Source organism: Trichoplax adhaerens, genomic scaffold (genome assembly GCF_000150275.1).
Source record: "Trichoplax adhaerens TRIADscaffold_8 genomic scaffold, whole genome shotgun sequence".
NCBI classification, from domain to species: Eukaryota; Metazoa; Placozoa; class Uniplacotomia; order Trichoplacea; family Trichoplacidae; genus Trichoplax; species Trichoplax adhaerens.
In genome coordinates, this window is record NW_002060950.1 from 1,398,032 (window position 1) to 1,413,441 (window position 15,410).

Sequence of the window (15,410 nt, forward strand, 5' to 3'; positions counted from 1 at the left end):
GAAACATCTTATTCTCCTGACTCTGGATAATTTTATCCGCCTGATATTAACGGCTCATTATACAACGCTATTAGCTAGAGAAATTATCCTTCGTTCCCTTTGACCAAGCTTAGCTTGGAACTATTGATTTGTACTGAGTATGAAACTAGTCGCAGCACAGCAAGATTGAGTTTCAATAGCAAGATGGTAATTCGCCCCTTATTTCATTCTTATAAGCCATTCATATACAAATAGATCTAGTAATAGTATACTGCTCTTAAATCGTGTGAGATGCGAGTATAACTGGCAGTAGCTATACTGCCTGTTCGAAATACCGATTCGACACTTAACGAATCTATAGGGTACTAAAAGATGTAATCAAAATTCTGTTTACAATTATTTTGCGAAGTATTCTAAGAAAATATGAAGAGCACGACATATCCTGTCAATAATGTTTTTCATATAAAATTTGGTACAACTTTAACGATTGCAGCCATAACAAAAAAGTAAAAATATAAGTCATCGATCAATACTATATTCATTCAAAAATGATAAGATTAACATTTAGCCCTTAATTTCTCTTATTTTATTGCTAATTTAAGTCATAGTCCGATTGACAGCTCATATTAACATTTCGAGGATGAAACAAATATAAAATAAATCATCAATATCTTTTTAAGTAAGTCCATTTCGATGAATTGAAAATAGCAGAAAAATGAAATATTTTGTGCGCTAATGCAGGATAATTTTTAGATACCAATTTTAATACCATACAAATTAATTCAATTTACTAGATTACATTTACCAATGAAATTTTTATCATTTTAATTAGCAAATAGCATCTATAGCGCTAAAGCGTTATCGTTAATATGTAATAGTATCAGAAATAATATACCAAGAAACTATTTACTAAAGATGCTGACTAAACTTAGAAACTCTTAAACTATTTATTATCGGAGATTTTATTTCAAGTAAACTTCACTTCAGTTATTGCCCTACTTTTAATAACAATAAACGGGTTTTCTTAGTCGCTTCGTTTACTTTTCACGAGTACTTTCTTCTAAATATATCAAATATAAACAAATCATATTCATATCAAATATTAGTCGTATTAAAAATCAAATTATGTCATGAAACAATTGCTACATTTATCAATAATCTAGTGTAAACATATACACTATATGCCAGATATAATTCGTATATTGAATGAATGTATCAACTGAAGGATTCTCTCAGCGAGTAAATATCTTGTTTAGTTATAATCAGTCCAATACATGATAATAGCGTGCTACATTTTTCATATATAACTATCAAAATCAAATGACGAAGAAATAGAGTAAATGAGCGACTCATCTTGTCTGAGTAATGTAAGTAACTTATGAGAAACTAACTCTTCTCCATTTTGCTCATTTACTAAATTAAGCCGTTCTTATTTCTTAAACGTATATTACTAAAACTATTTAGCCGTTAGCATCAACATTATAAAATTTTTTAAGTTAATTTTTAAATACCTAATTTAGAGGGTGCTATCAGTCCTGAATCATTATCGTAGTAAATGCGGGTACGATTGCGACGAATTTGGATATAAATTAAAATCGCCACAATCAGTATAAGAGCCGGTACACCGATAGCCAAGCTATAAGTTAAGCCTATAGACGTAATCAATCGATTATAAAATTAAAATATCAATTTACCAACTGAAATAAAAAGCGAATATAGAATACGACAAAAGCAAACGCCGTAACAAAGTCATCTTCTTCTACAAAAAGTAATTATATTAAGTCTCTTCTACATCTCATGGTTAACAGTTGCAATAAAACTTAATAGTATAATCAACAAAAGCAGTAGTCTATACCTGCGTCTGATTTTACTTGCAATGTTTTGCACCAATAAGTTTTGCCTCGTAACATTTCTGTTTCAATTCCACCTTTACATTTATTTCCTGGTGTCTTACGATACGCTACTTCAGTAAATGTTGAATCATTTAAGCAAGTTTTTCGCTCTGCGGCAATGACAGTACATGTACCATCGCTTTGGATTTCAAAACCATAATTACATTGAAAATCTTCTTTAGTGCACAGACAAGGTGTAATAGTGTTATTTCCTGAATAACTATATTTATTGTAACAGCATGAATCAAACTTGCGTATACGATAACTGTATCTGGCTCCTAATAAACACTTTTCCTTATCATATAGATCATAAGGATACCATTCAATATAATCGTTGTTGTTGCACTCACGAGATAAGACTGAGCGAAAGTTTAAGGTAGCAAAGACCCATCCGGAAACCATATCATGACTTAAGACCACAGCTAACAGTGAATTAGTATCTGGTTGAGCAGGACCGAGATGCAACGTATTTAACGTTAAATTTGCTACTTGAATATCAGTAAATGTTTGGCCACTATTGCAACTGTAACTAACATTAACAGTATTTCTTTGAAGCCCTCGTCCGGAGGCTAAGATAATCGATCCATGATTAAGAGCAGTATAAATACGATAGTAATGCGCTGATTGCACCCATGTAGCACCGCCATCATAAGATATATATATGGCTCTATCAACAGAAGTTAACTCCTTGCCATAGTTTCCTATGCCCATAATAAGACCTGGTGCAGTTGAAGATGAGTAGAGAGCAGCTTCTGGCAAAAAATCGCCGGTTAAAACGTCTAAATGCAATGAGCAGGGAGCTCTACAATTAATAGGATTTCCGAAACGATCTTTCTTTGGTGGAATGATAGGATGCCAAGTGCCGCCTTTATTAAAGGAAATTAGCGAGACTAGGCTTGGTCGGCTTAAAAGTCCTTGTGCAGGTCTTTTAACTTGTGATACTATGTAAGTACCAGGCATACTAGCAATACTTGCAAAGCCTAGAAAGGAATATCCCAGCCTATATAATAAATCGGAAGCAGCGTAAATATTCTTAATAGCTAAAGTGAAATAAGTTCCACTTTCGTCCGAGATGTAAAGATTGGTCAGATTCGATTGATGATTAATTGCAATAATAATTTCGTCAGAACCAGAAATGATCACATGGAATCTCTAAAACAATTGAAATTATAATCAAAAATCAGCCTTTTACATTATCGGTACGTTAGTACATTATAAACGAAACACATTAACAGTGCACATAATCTCTAAATATTTTATACGTCTTACAATTTTGATATCCTAATTAGCTCTAATCAAAATGTGATAACATTAATGTAAAAATTTTTATAGAGCTTGCGTTACTAAAAGAAGCGATTAGTAAAGCAGTCTTGTCAGATCAAATTGAATACAAAAATGCGAATTACAGATAGAGTCAAGATCAAAATCGGCTTACTAAAGTACAACGATACCAATGTTATTAGTTGGATATAGTAATGGTATTAGTAAATAAGAATTGCAATCGTGCAAGCATTAAAACCTGTAACAGGGTTTTTATATTGAGCTTGCTATAGGACTATTATAGCCAAAAGTAAAGCGAATTATATTCCATTTGCACTATGCTTTATATACGTTGTAACAATTAATTCTAATCACAATTGTTAAGCACTAATCCTATAAGAATCTTTATTGAGTTTACGAAGGACTATTATAGACAAAAGTAAAGAATTATATTGTATTTACACTTTTGATTAATATATGTTGCAATTAATTTATTATTAGACAACACGGTATCAACAGTGCCATAAAGTTTATTTTAAATCTATCATGAAATAACATTATCGGGTTAAATATCTGATGGGCTCTTCTTAAGTTTAGCCGCTGGCTACAAACTATCAAACCATTACTTCGATACCGTTTGTTCATGTAAAAATAATTATTCCAAATTTTACCTACCCTTTTAGCCAGGGAAGACGGAAAATGAGCTATCCTGAATGGATTGTCATTTTGAGAAACGTATAAAAGAGGCCGAGATGTATTTACATCGTTAACCTGATGGAGAAAATATCAAATTTATAACAATTTGCATCTATTCTTTAACATCAATATAAGTATTTATGCCACTAGATGGTCAATCTGCTATTTTATAATTAGCTATATCCATGTATTTACGTATATTAGAGCATTATTTATTGTATCAGAATAACTCTAAGAGAATCGCGTACCGTACTAACCCGTACATGTTCTACATTATTAATCTACGAACTTTAAAAGCAAGTAATAATAATTAAAACGCTATTCCAGATTACTGATCGGCTATAGCATTGATTTCTTCCAAAGTTAATACAAATTTACTAATTGCGATATACAACTTAATCCACGCATTTACGATTATAAAAGCATTATTTATTCTACCAAAATAACTGTATGAAATCGTGTATTGTAATTGTCCGTATATTTTCTAAATTTAATCTGTAAGCTTGAGCGGCAACTAATAATAATTAAAAACGCTATGAAAGATTACTGATTGACTATAGTACTCATTTCTTACCAAAGTCATCACAAATTTACCAACAACAAGTAAATTTCCAGGAGCTGCATCTGTCATTTGTGGATCTAAATCTCCTTTTTCCATGGTCAGAGTGTTACAATAGCGAATTCTAGTTGAAAAGCCGTCGGCGTTTAGATACTCGTAATAGACTTTATAAATATTACTACCAGATTTTGCCGTTGACCTAGTAGTAGTAATTGTAGAGAAATTAATTACCTACAATTCAACTCAAATTCAATTGATTCAATTGACCTCATATGCGTGTTATCGTATTACCAATGAAAGTTTCTGACACGATCATCAATAAGATTCCACTTTACGCTAATATCCCTGGACACATATAACTACATCGGAGAAGATTGGTGTAAGAAATGCGATATTTTTAGTATCGACGATCAATTCATACATCTCAGATATGAAATCAGGTTGATAAGAACTAATCGTCGTCGTTCCATATATTCATAGTTAAGCTGTCATTCGAAGTTTTTTACAACTACAAATTATAAATTTATAGTCGTATTGCCAATAATATCAATTTTAAAGGAATGGTATGCTACATTTTATATGCTATTTGTATGATATTATTGAGAATAATTCCAGGACATTATATATTATCTATAAATATTTAAATTTTTTAATAACTTTGATGGGCAAAGTTTGTAATTATTCTTTCTCATAAGGAATAAACTCTAGACCACTTACTTTCTTAGTGTAACTGTCATAGGCTGTAACATAATTACCAATATTAGCATCGGTACGAAAGCGTAATACAGCTGGACTGAAATCTAATGTCCTCGTTGTAAAGGTCTTGCCAATATCCCGGGATACATAAATGCGACGACTGTTACGAGCATCTATCATAACGAGCTATTAAATATAGGCAAAAAATATATATGCAGTCAATTATTAATAGTATAAAAATCTTACAGTCCTTTTAAGAAGCGAAAAAAACATTTTCTGCTGGTTTCAAATTTACAATTGACTTTGATTTAATTATTTAATAGAGGAAAGTTGAATTGCGTAATTGTATAAAATAAGAAATTTCTATTTTTGAATCCTAATCGAAAATATTTCCGACTTCAATTTGTCCTTCATGAATGATAGACAGCATCATCAAGTACGGATTATATAATATTAATTCAACAAATAGCCATTATCTTTTGCAATATTCCTGGGTAGCATAAACTTTTCGCTATCTAAATACTAATTTGAGCAAAGAGAATTTTAGCCTTACTTTCTAATGATTGATTAACGATTCAATATCAGTTCATCTAATTTAATTGCATTAGTTCATGTTTAAATTGCAATATTAGGTATAGCGGGAAATATGAATTACTGTAAACGTAGGCCCAAATCTGTCTTTAAAGTATTCTTATGCTATGGTAGTGTGACATAGAAGCATATAGATCGTTGCAGTGTGTATGGTCAGATATAAGAATAATAAAGATATTATCATAAATCTAAATATAGCTCTATCAATAAAACATTCTTATATAAAGGCAACGAAAAAAAAACGTGCAATTTCAATGACATCGTAATACTTCGTTTTATTTAGTCAAAAAATGAAAACAGAGAATTGGTTTAACAATTGCTTCGATTTTATAGCCTGCTAAATTATCGTATAAATCAATAAAACTGACGATTTACGACATATTCTGATTTATACACTTGTAGAAGAATGATTTTTTAAGCTGTTCATTATAACAAATGAACATGAATGATAACAAACCTGATTAGGAGATTCGTAATTATAATCCCAACGCTGAATTAAAATCTTCTCAAAAAACCATGATCGTGCAAAGGTAGCTCCATTATCTTCTGACCTAATAGCCACCCAAATAATACAAATCAATCGTTTAGAACCTTGACAGTGAAACCTATCATTGCCCTAGTTAGAGTTTTATCAATATTATACCAGAAGAAATAGCTATTAGTGATTTTTCTTACTCATTTATTTTATGATTCTGCAATAGATTTGCAGATAATCCATTAAATTTTGCTACCTCCGTAGATAATATCATACGGTAATACAATTAAGTTTATGTTTATGTTCATATTAGTGAATGAATTTACGAGTATATTGATGAAGGAAATACAGTTAGTTTCGCATGAACATTGGTATTTAAAGTCCTTTTGATCTGCTTTATTTTTCGTTTATGAGATTTTTAGCGATTAGAGTAAGAAATATAGGATATAGACGCAATAAATATGGTACATAAAGTAATATAATATTTCTGTAGGTGTCATCTGCCATTATCTACTACGATGTCAATTATTATTCAAGCTACATATTATGAATGAGTATAGGCAATTAACAGTGACTGAATACGCGTAAAATCTCTTATGTGCCACTTTCTAAGAATATTGTACCAAGCTTTCGAATCCATTTAAATTATCCCAAATCTGCCCCTTAACATTTGCTTTAGAATCAATTAATCTGCATTTATCCATATAAAATCGCTTGCTGTATGTCAGCCTTAATATAGTTCTATATCAAACTACGTCATGTTCACCTGTAAAAATTGGTAGTAGAAATTCGGCCCTGTCTATCGCGTCTTGATGTCAGGATCAGAATTATCTAGAAATAGAAAATTAAATAGCAATCATTGTATGCGAACACAAACTAACAGAAATAGAAAATTTCTAATTTGATGTCTTGGGGAGTCATTAAAAATTGTACTACTCCAACAAAAATTAAAATTAGGTCTATCCAGATATCAAGTAATATTACTCTCCATTGCTAAAGATTCCGTAAAAATACTAAATTTTCATTAAAATGCTTGGAAGTTAAAATTATAAATTGTATCCTAGAGAAGGCTACCTACGCTTGAAATACTTTTTTCCATGCGACGAAAATTCTACTACTGTCATTTGATATTAAGGTTGGAAAGAATGTTTAGTCATTTATATATATATAGTAACCTATGTATACACGGGTATATGGCAATGTGAAACTAGTTCTCTCCCTCTCTTAAGAATATCTTTGACGAAAAGTCAACAGTAATTGCTCGTCAACCTAGGTCTGGGTAGTAAACTAGCAGCTTTAGCAAGTGATTGAATAACTAGTACTATTATGCTTTAAATACTAAAGCAATAAGGCTATAATCAATGCTGTAGATGATTATAGCCTCATCCATAATAACTTAAAAGATATCAATTTCGCATGTTTTTAAACTTATCGTTCATCAAGATTATTTCCTATGTATGTTTATCGATAGATGTTGCTTACCAGGGCTAAGGTAATTATTCAATTTGTGTACGTTAGTTAAAGAAAGTATTCAATCTTATGCACGAGATCTTATATTTTATATATATAACGAAGCATTTTATTACGAATGAACAATTTTTTTACGTTTTTATGATACCATTCAATATGGCAGATATAGAAGGTACCAAAATAACTCTATCCTCGACATCTTAGCCAAATATGGCGTATTGGATACGTCCTTGCTATTCATTCATGATATGATTCCATATGATAGAATAGATTCGGTTTTATTATCGTAGTAATACAGTAGGTACCAAAATCACTCTATTAGCAACATTCCAGGTAAATATAGCATATTTGATGTCCTTAGTATTCATTCATCATAGGATGCAATACGGTAGACTAGATTCGATTTTATCATTACAGTAAGTACCAAAATGACTCTATTATCGATATCTCAGTTAAATATAGCGTATTTGATACAGCCTTAATATTGATTTACGTATATTTTCATTACCTCATTCGGGACTTCTTAATTTTTTACCTTAAGTCACTTATCACTTAGTAAATTAACTCAATTTAACCGATGTAAGAAAGCTATGGAATCCCTCGCCATAGACTATATCTTGGAAGCGTATCAATCTACGTAGATTCCTTTAATCACCATCTAACTATCCACTGCTAGTATATTATCTATCATACAATATCATATCGCACCCGTGAATAAACTAAAAGAAAAGATACTATGAGATAATAATCTATGGCATATGTGCCTTCTTTTTTCAGAGAACCAATGCAAAATTTTTTTAATTAGATTCCGTAGATTAGATTTTTTAATTATCGCTAGCAAAATTTATAGTCGTCAAAGCACTAATGTATTGAGAATATTCACTGCATGCATTGCTATGGATATCACATCATGAATCAAATTGGTAAAATCTGCAGATATCAGATAAATAGTTCGATATCAAATAGAAAGATTGCATGCTTAGATTTTTTGATTGAACATTGCTTATTAAACTCCTTGTCGAGATAATTTATAATATTGCTCGATACAACAATTTTGCCTGTAATACAGATTAAATAATCATCCGCTGTCTATGGTTGTTTACATTGATGCCCAATCAGTAATAGTTCAAGGGTACCAATAGAGCGGAATCATACCAGTGACTATTACGATGCCACTACCAGGCACGTAAAAGAAATAAACAGTCTAAAAATCTATTTAATGGTTGGGGATTACCATATAGATGATTCATGATTGGTTATTACTGACAGGAAATATCAGCATGATTACATTATCTGTAATAAAAAATTTTAAATCTTGTTTATACTATGTAATAATTGCCAGAGCAAACTATACTAATACAGTATATAAGTCTATTATAGTGGTCATCGATCAAATCTGCAACAAAATGGCATTTGCAATTGTAAAAGATCTACTATACAGTAGTACGCGTATATCATTTACAGTGTAGGGAGTGCTACAGAAATAAAGATTATTTAGATCGTGGCAACTCTTAGGTGTGCTCTCAAGAATGGCCATGAACTTCATGGTTGGCTGTACGTATAAAATAGACAAGATGCAATGTCGATAGAGGTGGCTAAGGAGCAATGAATTGCAAAAGTGGCACCGAAGGGTGCAGAATGATAAAAAGAAAATGTTAAAGTGTGTTATATCATCTTCGTATAACATCTGCAAATCCCCGTCAGTACGGCAAATCATTTTAACATATTTTTATATTGAAGATAATACAGTTAGTGTATGAATGGGCATATGAGGGAAAATAAGGAATCTAGATATACGTATTACATCAACCTAAGCAAAATGTATGACATTAAAATGAACTTTTAGCCCAATTGATACATTCTATGGAGGTTAAAGAAGACTAGCAAGAATTTTACCTCTTAAAATTTTCTTTCTTTAGAACGAAGGGTTAGAAACGTTATACTATAACTTAATTTGTTCAGAGTGTGTATGCTACCATGATTTTACATTTAGTGTAGTTGGTGCACTACTGTACTATAGTCTTCAATTGAATCAACTTTAACTTTTTTTACGAGTTAAAGAATAAAGTAATAGACGACATTAGTATAACAGCATGGAAACGATGAAGGTTTATTAACTGTGATGATAGTATATCTATTTTTTATTATACTGATATTGCGGAAACCTTGATTGTACTCGTACTCGCAGCAATTAGCGATCGTTAAGTAACATATCCTAATTACTAGGTGCTGAAAGAACTTCTCTGCATATTCGTTTTGCGATTTAATGTTATAGAATTGTAATAACTAGGTTAACTAGCTGAGATAGGAATCATCTTGTTTACGCTTAAAGCTATTTTTACTACTGCACTACGCCAACCAGTACTGCTTCAGACATTTGATATTAGCGAATAATACCGTTCACTCCAATATTCTAATAACCCTCAAAATGAACATGGCGTGATGCAACTGTCAACAAGACTACCAGCTCTGACTCATAGATTACATTGTAATTCTACTCGCTTGATTTACAATTTTCTTGACTAAATATGATTCAACTCTAACTTTCGAATTACGGACTTTGGCTGTAGCAGTTCTAAATCTGTAAAATTCAATCATCAGTCCTGCCTATAGCAAGTACTGCATCTTGTACATGGCTATAACAATATTAAAGATGAGAAATAACTATCACAGAACGTCTCAAATCGTATCTATAAGAAATAGATTGCAACTACCTGTGGCTATTCCCTCTATTAAATGCGAAACCAATTTTGCGAGTCATAATCACAATATACGGTAGCAGATGAAAATATCGTGATGAGGTACTTTATCGCTGTGGTAATTTATAAGTTGCACAAACTTTGATAGCTTCCAAAAGCCTTCTGGTATGGATATTATTATTATTACCTTAAGAGCCGTGGTTCTAAAACCACATCGAAAATTAGTTTGCTTATATATAGTAGGAACACTAACGGCCAGGAAGTATTTCAAATTGATTTCCTAATCGAAATTATGGGTGGCCTTCGACTGTACAAATTAAGTGCGATGTAATCACTTTTACGCAGGACTTATCCAAAACGATTTTAGCTTTCAATCACCTTTAAACTCAAATTTTTACTAGATATTAACGTAAACGAGTAAACTGCGACCGTACCTTAGGTCGCTCTAAAAACAGATGTGTGTTGTTTAGTTATTTAACATTGCAAGCCTATAGGAAGCGAAGATCGCATCCATTTCGAAAAAAAATCACTTTATCAACCACTTTGTTCGCTTTAAGAAATATGTAAGCGAAGCTGCCTACTCGTTCAGATATCAATATGATAGAATTGAAATAAAGCATTGTATGCTAAGGAGATATGTAGCATTAAAACAAATTGCTTTCCTAGGATATCTTATACTGAAGTTAGGTTAGTAGGTCTAGTGTGAAATTTAAAATGTAACGAGGTAGTGGCTTAAAAGCAATAAGTTATAACCTGATCCTTTTCTGATCATAGGACTGAAGGAAGTAAGGTTTAATATATCAATATTACCTTAGTGTTTCTTCCCACAAATCTAGTTTGTGCTGAGGTTGTAAAGTCGGGAATTGTAAATACATTGATAATTTTCTTTTTTGCCGTTCTATCGAAACCAGCAATATTTCGAAGACGCCGATTGAATCCACGACGATGAGAAGCCTTCGATTGTGATGAAAATTGCTCAGCAATTGCTCGACCGATTAAATGTTGGTTATCGTATTTTGGATCAATATCAATTTCATAAGATGTTTCTTGACTGGACGAAGTATCGGAATAGTGAAGTAATCTAGCCGATTCACCATCGACAGATGCAATTATTACTACGGCTATCGCCAAATAACAAATCGTGCCCAACTTCATGGTCAATTGCAACACATTCAATGTATCTGAAATGTCCCTTAGATACTATCGGATGATTATAAACTGAAACAAAATTGAAGCAGTTGTCATTGCTTGTAATTTTGACTTACTCAGTAGCTTTTATGATATCTCCAACTATGCATACCATTACGTAGCTGGGTTAAGAGGCGTTAGGATAGTTCGTACGATAATTTATTTATTTATCCAATGATGGAATGCTTACCCAACAGTATTGCACCAGGAGGACGATTCCTAAGCCATCACACCTGTATTTAACTGTCATCATCATCAATAATGCTCTTAACTTTTGCACTGTCGGCGCAATTGGTCGGGAAGTTGACGGACAATTTTCGATATTTATAATTTAACCTTGATTGACAAGCTTTACTGCTAATAAGAAAACATAACCGTAAGTATCACCATGAATCACTATTTATTTATACCAAGGTTGTTATGATCCTCGATCCGTGCAAGAATTGGCAATACTGTACATACTCATCTTGATTCTAACTGATTAGTAATTCGTTTAATATCAGTAACTAAAGGTTTATATATATATATACAAAAGTTATCTGTAATTATTTTCAATTTACTTCCTATAAAGGAGTCATTTTAAATAATAATCAATCTTGATTCCTTCCATATATATAATAAATAATTGATGATTGGGCAATTGTATTATTCTAAATTGGATATAAATATGTATACAGGCGGAAAGTACGACAAGAATAGAATAAATCAATCTTCAACTTGAAAATAGGAAAGACAACATCTGTTAATAGTTATTATTTTAAAAACTTGCATACTTGCACCAATTAATTCTAATTAGTGGACAATAAAAAATTTACATTATTTATTGTTTTATTTAATGTTCGTAGAAGTATTAAATAAAATACAAGACTACAACAAGATGCTTACAAACATTTATCTTCTACGCCTATATTCCTTATATGAATCATGGATTCGTGCAATATTTTGATGACAGCTAAATCGTTTATTCAAACACTAAAAAATAGTTCGTCTAGACCTACTTGCGGAGACTGGCAGTTTCATTAAGTTACAAATGTTACTTTCACAAATATTTATATGTAGTTAAAATAGATTCACATATTCGGCACTTTTTCTACTTTATAGAAAGCCTAAATTTTACACTTAGTATCTTATATACGTAACAAAGATCTATATTGAGAGTGTAAGCAAATTTTGATATCTAATAATAGTATCAGCGTACTTCATTTGCTATTCCTACCCTCTAAATTATGACAATATATAAGTGCATATCTGTATTAACCAAAACATTGAAAATTCAATTTTTACTTTAATAAATTCGATCAGAATAGGAAACTTTCACGTATTTCGCTTCATCTCAGCCGATAATTTATATGAAATAGCAGGGCAACTATATATATCTAATCAATTAATCCATAATACTCATGATAATTGTCATGTAATATAAAATGAAATTCAACCGATACTGGTTCATTTCAACAAGTTATTGGTAAAAACAATTTCAGTAAGCACATAATCTAGATATACGGGCATCTAGGGTGAGAAAGGAAAATGTTTTACAGCGATAATTATAATTTAATGTACGACTGATAAAGCTATACTACGGTATTTACGTCATCAACCTGGAAAGTATAAGCTTATAGCTATTAATTCACTGAAATATTAGTCGAATGTTGGCCGAGATGGTTTATTCAGGACTTTCTGACAACTTCCATAAATTTATCAGCTGTATTTCTGAGTAATTATATTTATCTGCTTGTAATCGAGTATTCGTAACTGAATGAAAAAATGGGCACTTTTATTTGCAATAATATAGACAAATTTTATTCTAATTTCGATAAATTTAGTATATGGCTGTTGCAACAACAGTATTGAAGACAAAAGAAATCTCTCTCTAAAATAATTTAATGCTGGTTGAAAGAGTTTTGGCAATGATCTAACCGACAGAAATATAATCTATGCATTTATCTTCATTACGTCAGTGCTATATACTAATTATATATATTATGGATGATTATCGAATTTTCTTGATAATAAAGTAACCGCTAGGTGAATTAAACTTTAACTTAAAGGAGATATACAGCTTTTACACATTTTACAATAATTATGATTCAAATTTACCCGCACTATAACAAGTCCAAATAGGCTTATATTATGTTGCTATTGTTACCTTTACTAGAAAAAAAAATTACGATTTTGGTTTTTGCAAAACTGAAGCAATGGCAATTAAAGCCTAGAGATTTAGCATAGCAGAATACTGCATTAATATTTAGTCAATTCTAAACTGGCTAACTAATATTTTTAATACCTAAAAGATTTTACATAACTACTGTAACTATTAGAAATTTTACTAAATTTCTGTACGATACCAAGGTTAATTACATTAACTTTTCCCATTGATAATTTAATCATTTATGACATGTTTATTGCGTAAGAGTTCTACAAATTTAACGATAGTAGATTATATAAATTTGAGCCTTAAATAAAAATAATCGTTTTCACTGTCTTTCATTGGATGGATATGTATTTTATCTAGCAGGTTAACTACCGTACATTTAAGCTTTACTCAACCAGCTAGTAAAAGTTTCATAGATCTCAGTATAGGCCGCTTCTCTCAGATAATAAATAAGATTTAATCCAATTTATTGACTATATGTTTGCTGAGTAAGAGTACATAAATTCAATTTAGTAAATGCAGGATGTTAATCTTGGCTATGAGTATTCTGATCATCTGATTTATACCCATTGGACCAGTGCACTATCCTCCTAGGCAAATAAATTACTTTATATTTGGTCTTAAGTATGCAAACTTTTTTTAGTTAATACGTGACAATCCATGCCATCTAGCCCAAGATACAGATCAACTTTGATGTAGATTAATTGATCGGATTTGATCCAGTTAATACAGTGAACAAAATTCAAATACGACAAAAAAATTAATCGTAGCGAGGATGAAGCCGACCGTCTGTGGTATTTTCAAAGCATGAATATCTAATTAGTACAGCATGCTTATAAGCCAAATGGTTATAACTTTAATCGAGTAATAAAGTTATGAACGAAATACGATCCGCGTTCGTTTAACCAATTGTACGTACTCAGGATATTAATTTTATGAATAATCAGTAGTACAATCGCTGCTCCATGATCAAAAGCGAGTAAAAGGTTGGTTGCATTTTCTGTTTGACTAAAGTTGGTGAGCTGATGTTTTGTTACTACTGCACACCGAATTAATCATGGCTTTCGTTGTAGATCTATGGGTCCGTTGATATATTTATTGACCATGACTGAACAAAAAAATACTCAGAAATGACAAAATTAACGTTTAGTACTATCAATGCTTTTATTGATTTACAGTCGTTCTGTTGGAAAAGAAATTATTCTTTTATATGATTAAACTCTTAATTTACAAATACCTGATGTACTGTAATTAAAAAATTTTAGTACTTACAATAATAATCGTAGGGTACCGGCTAGAACTATTAATATTATATTCGGTGTAAACCACTACCTATAATAAATGTATAATTTGTTACTTATAACGCCATTTTTAACAAGCATCCGATTTATTTATAATAAGACTGCCAAAAAGTCATTCTAACTTATATATTACTTACGAATAAACTATTTTAGATAAATATTATCCTGTATTTCATTATCTCGTTAAATTCTAACTGACAGTAAAAGTGTAGCAGACAGCCACTACCAACTATTGTTGGTAAGCGGTGAGGTTCATAAAATTTTTTTTTGCAGTGAAAGCAGAACTAACCTGCTCTATTGATCCTACTTTATTCGTTATAATCATATAAATATATCACCGTCACAGCTTATATAATGTTCAGCTGAAAAGCTAAACTATGAATAAAGTAGGTGAACGCACAGTGAAATTTTTCTGGAATATCATTACATGGGCAACATCTCGTTGAGATAAT

At 31.2% G+C, this 15,410-nt stretch overlaps 1 protein-coding gene across 1 annotated transcript; it reads right to left on the reverse strand.

Annotated features, from left to right (window-relative positions):
* Positions 1-1,016: 1,016 nt before the first annotated feature.
* On the reverse strand, positions 1,017-11,472 carry TRIADDRAFT_58582 (uncharacterized protein; the record flags this gene model as incomplete). The annotated part of the gene is made up of 11 exons (XM_002114730.1): positions 1,017-1,039; positions 1,491-1,628; positions 1,835-3,023; positions 3,807-3,902; positions 4,402-4,585; positions 4,678-4,745; positions 5,104-5,268; positions 6,131-6,224; positions 6,915-6,979; positions 10,505-10,597; positions 11,128-11,472. The coding sequence occupies 11 exons, from the start codon at positions 11,470-11,472 to the stop codon at positions 1,017-1,019; spliced, it is 2,460 nt and encodes an 819-aa protein (XP_002114766.1).
* Between the last annotated feature and the right edge of the window lie 3,938 nt (positions 11,473-15,410).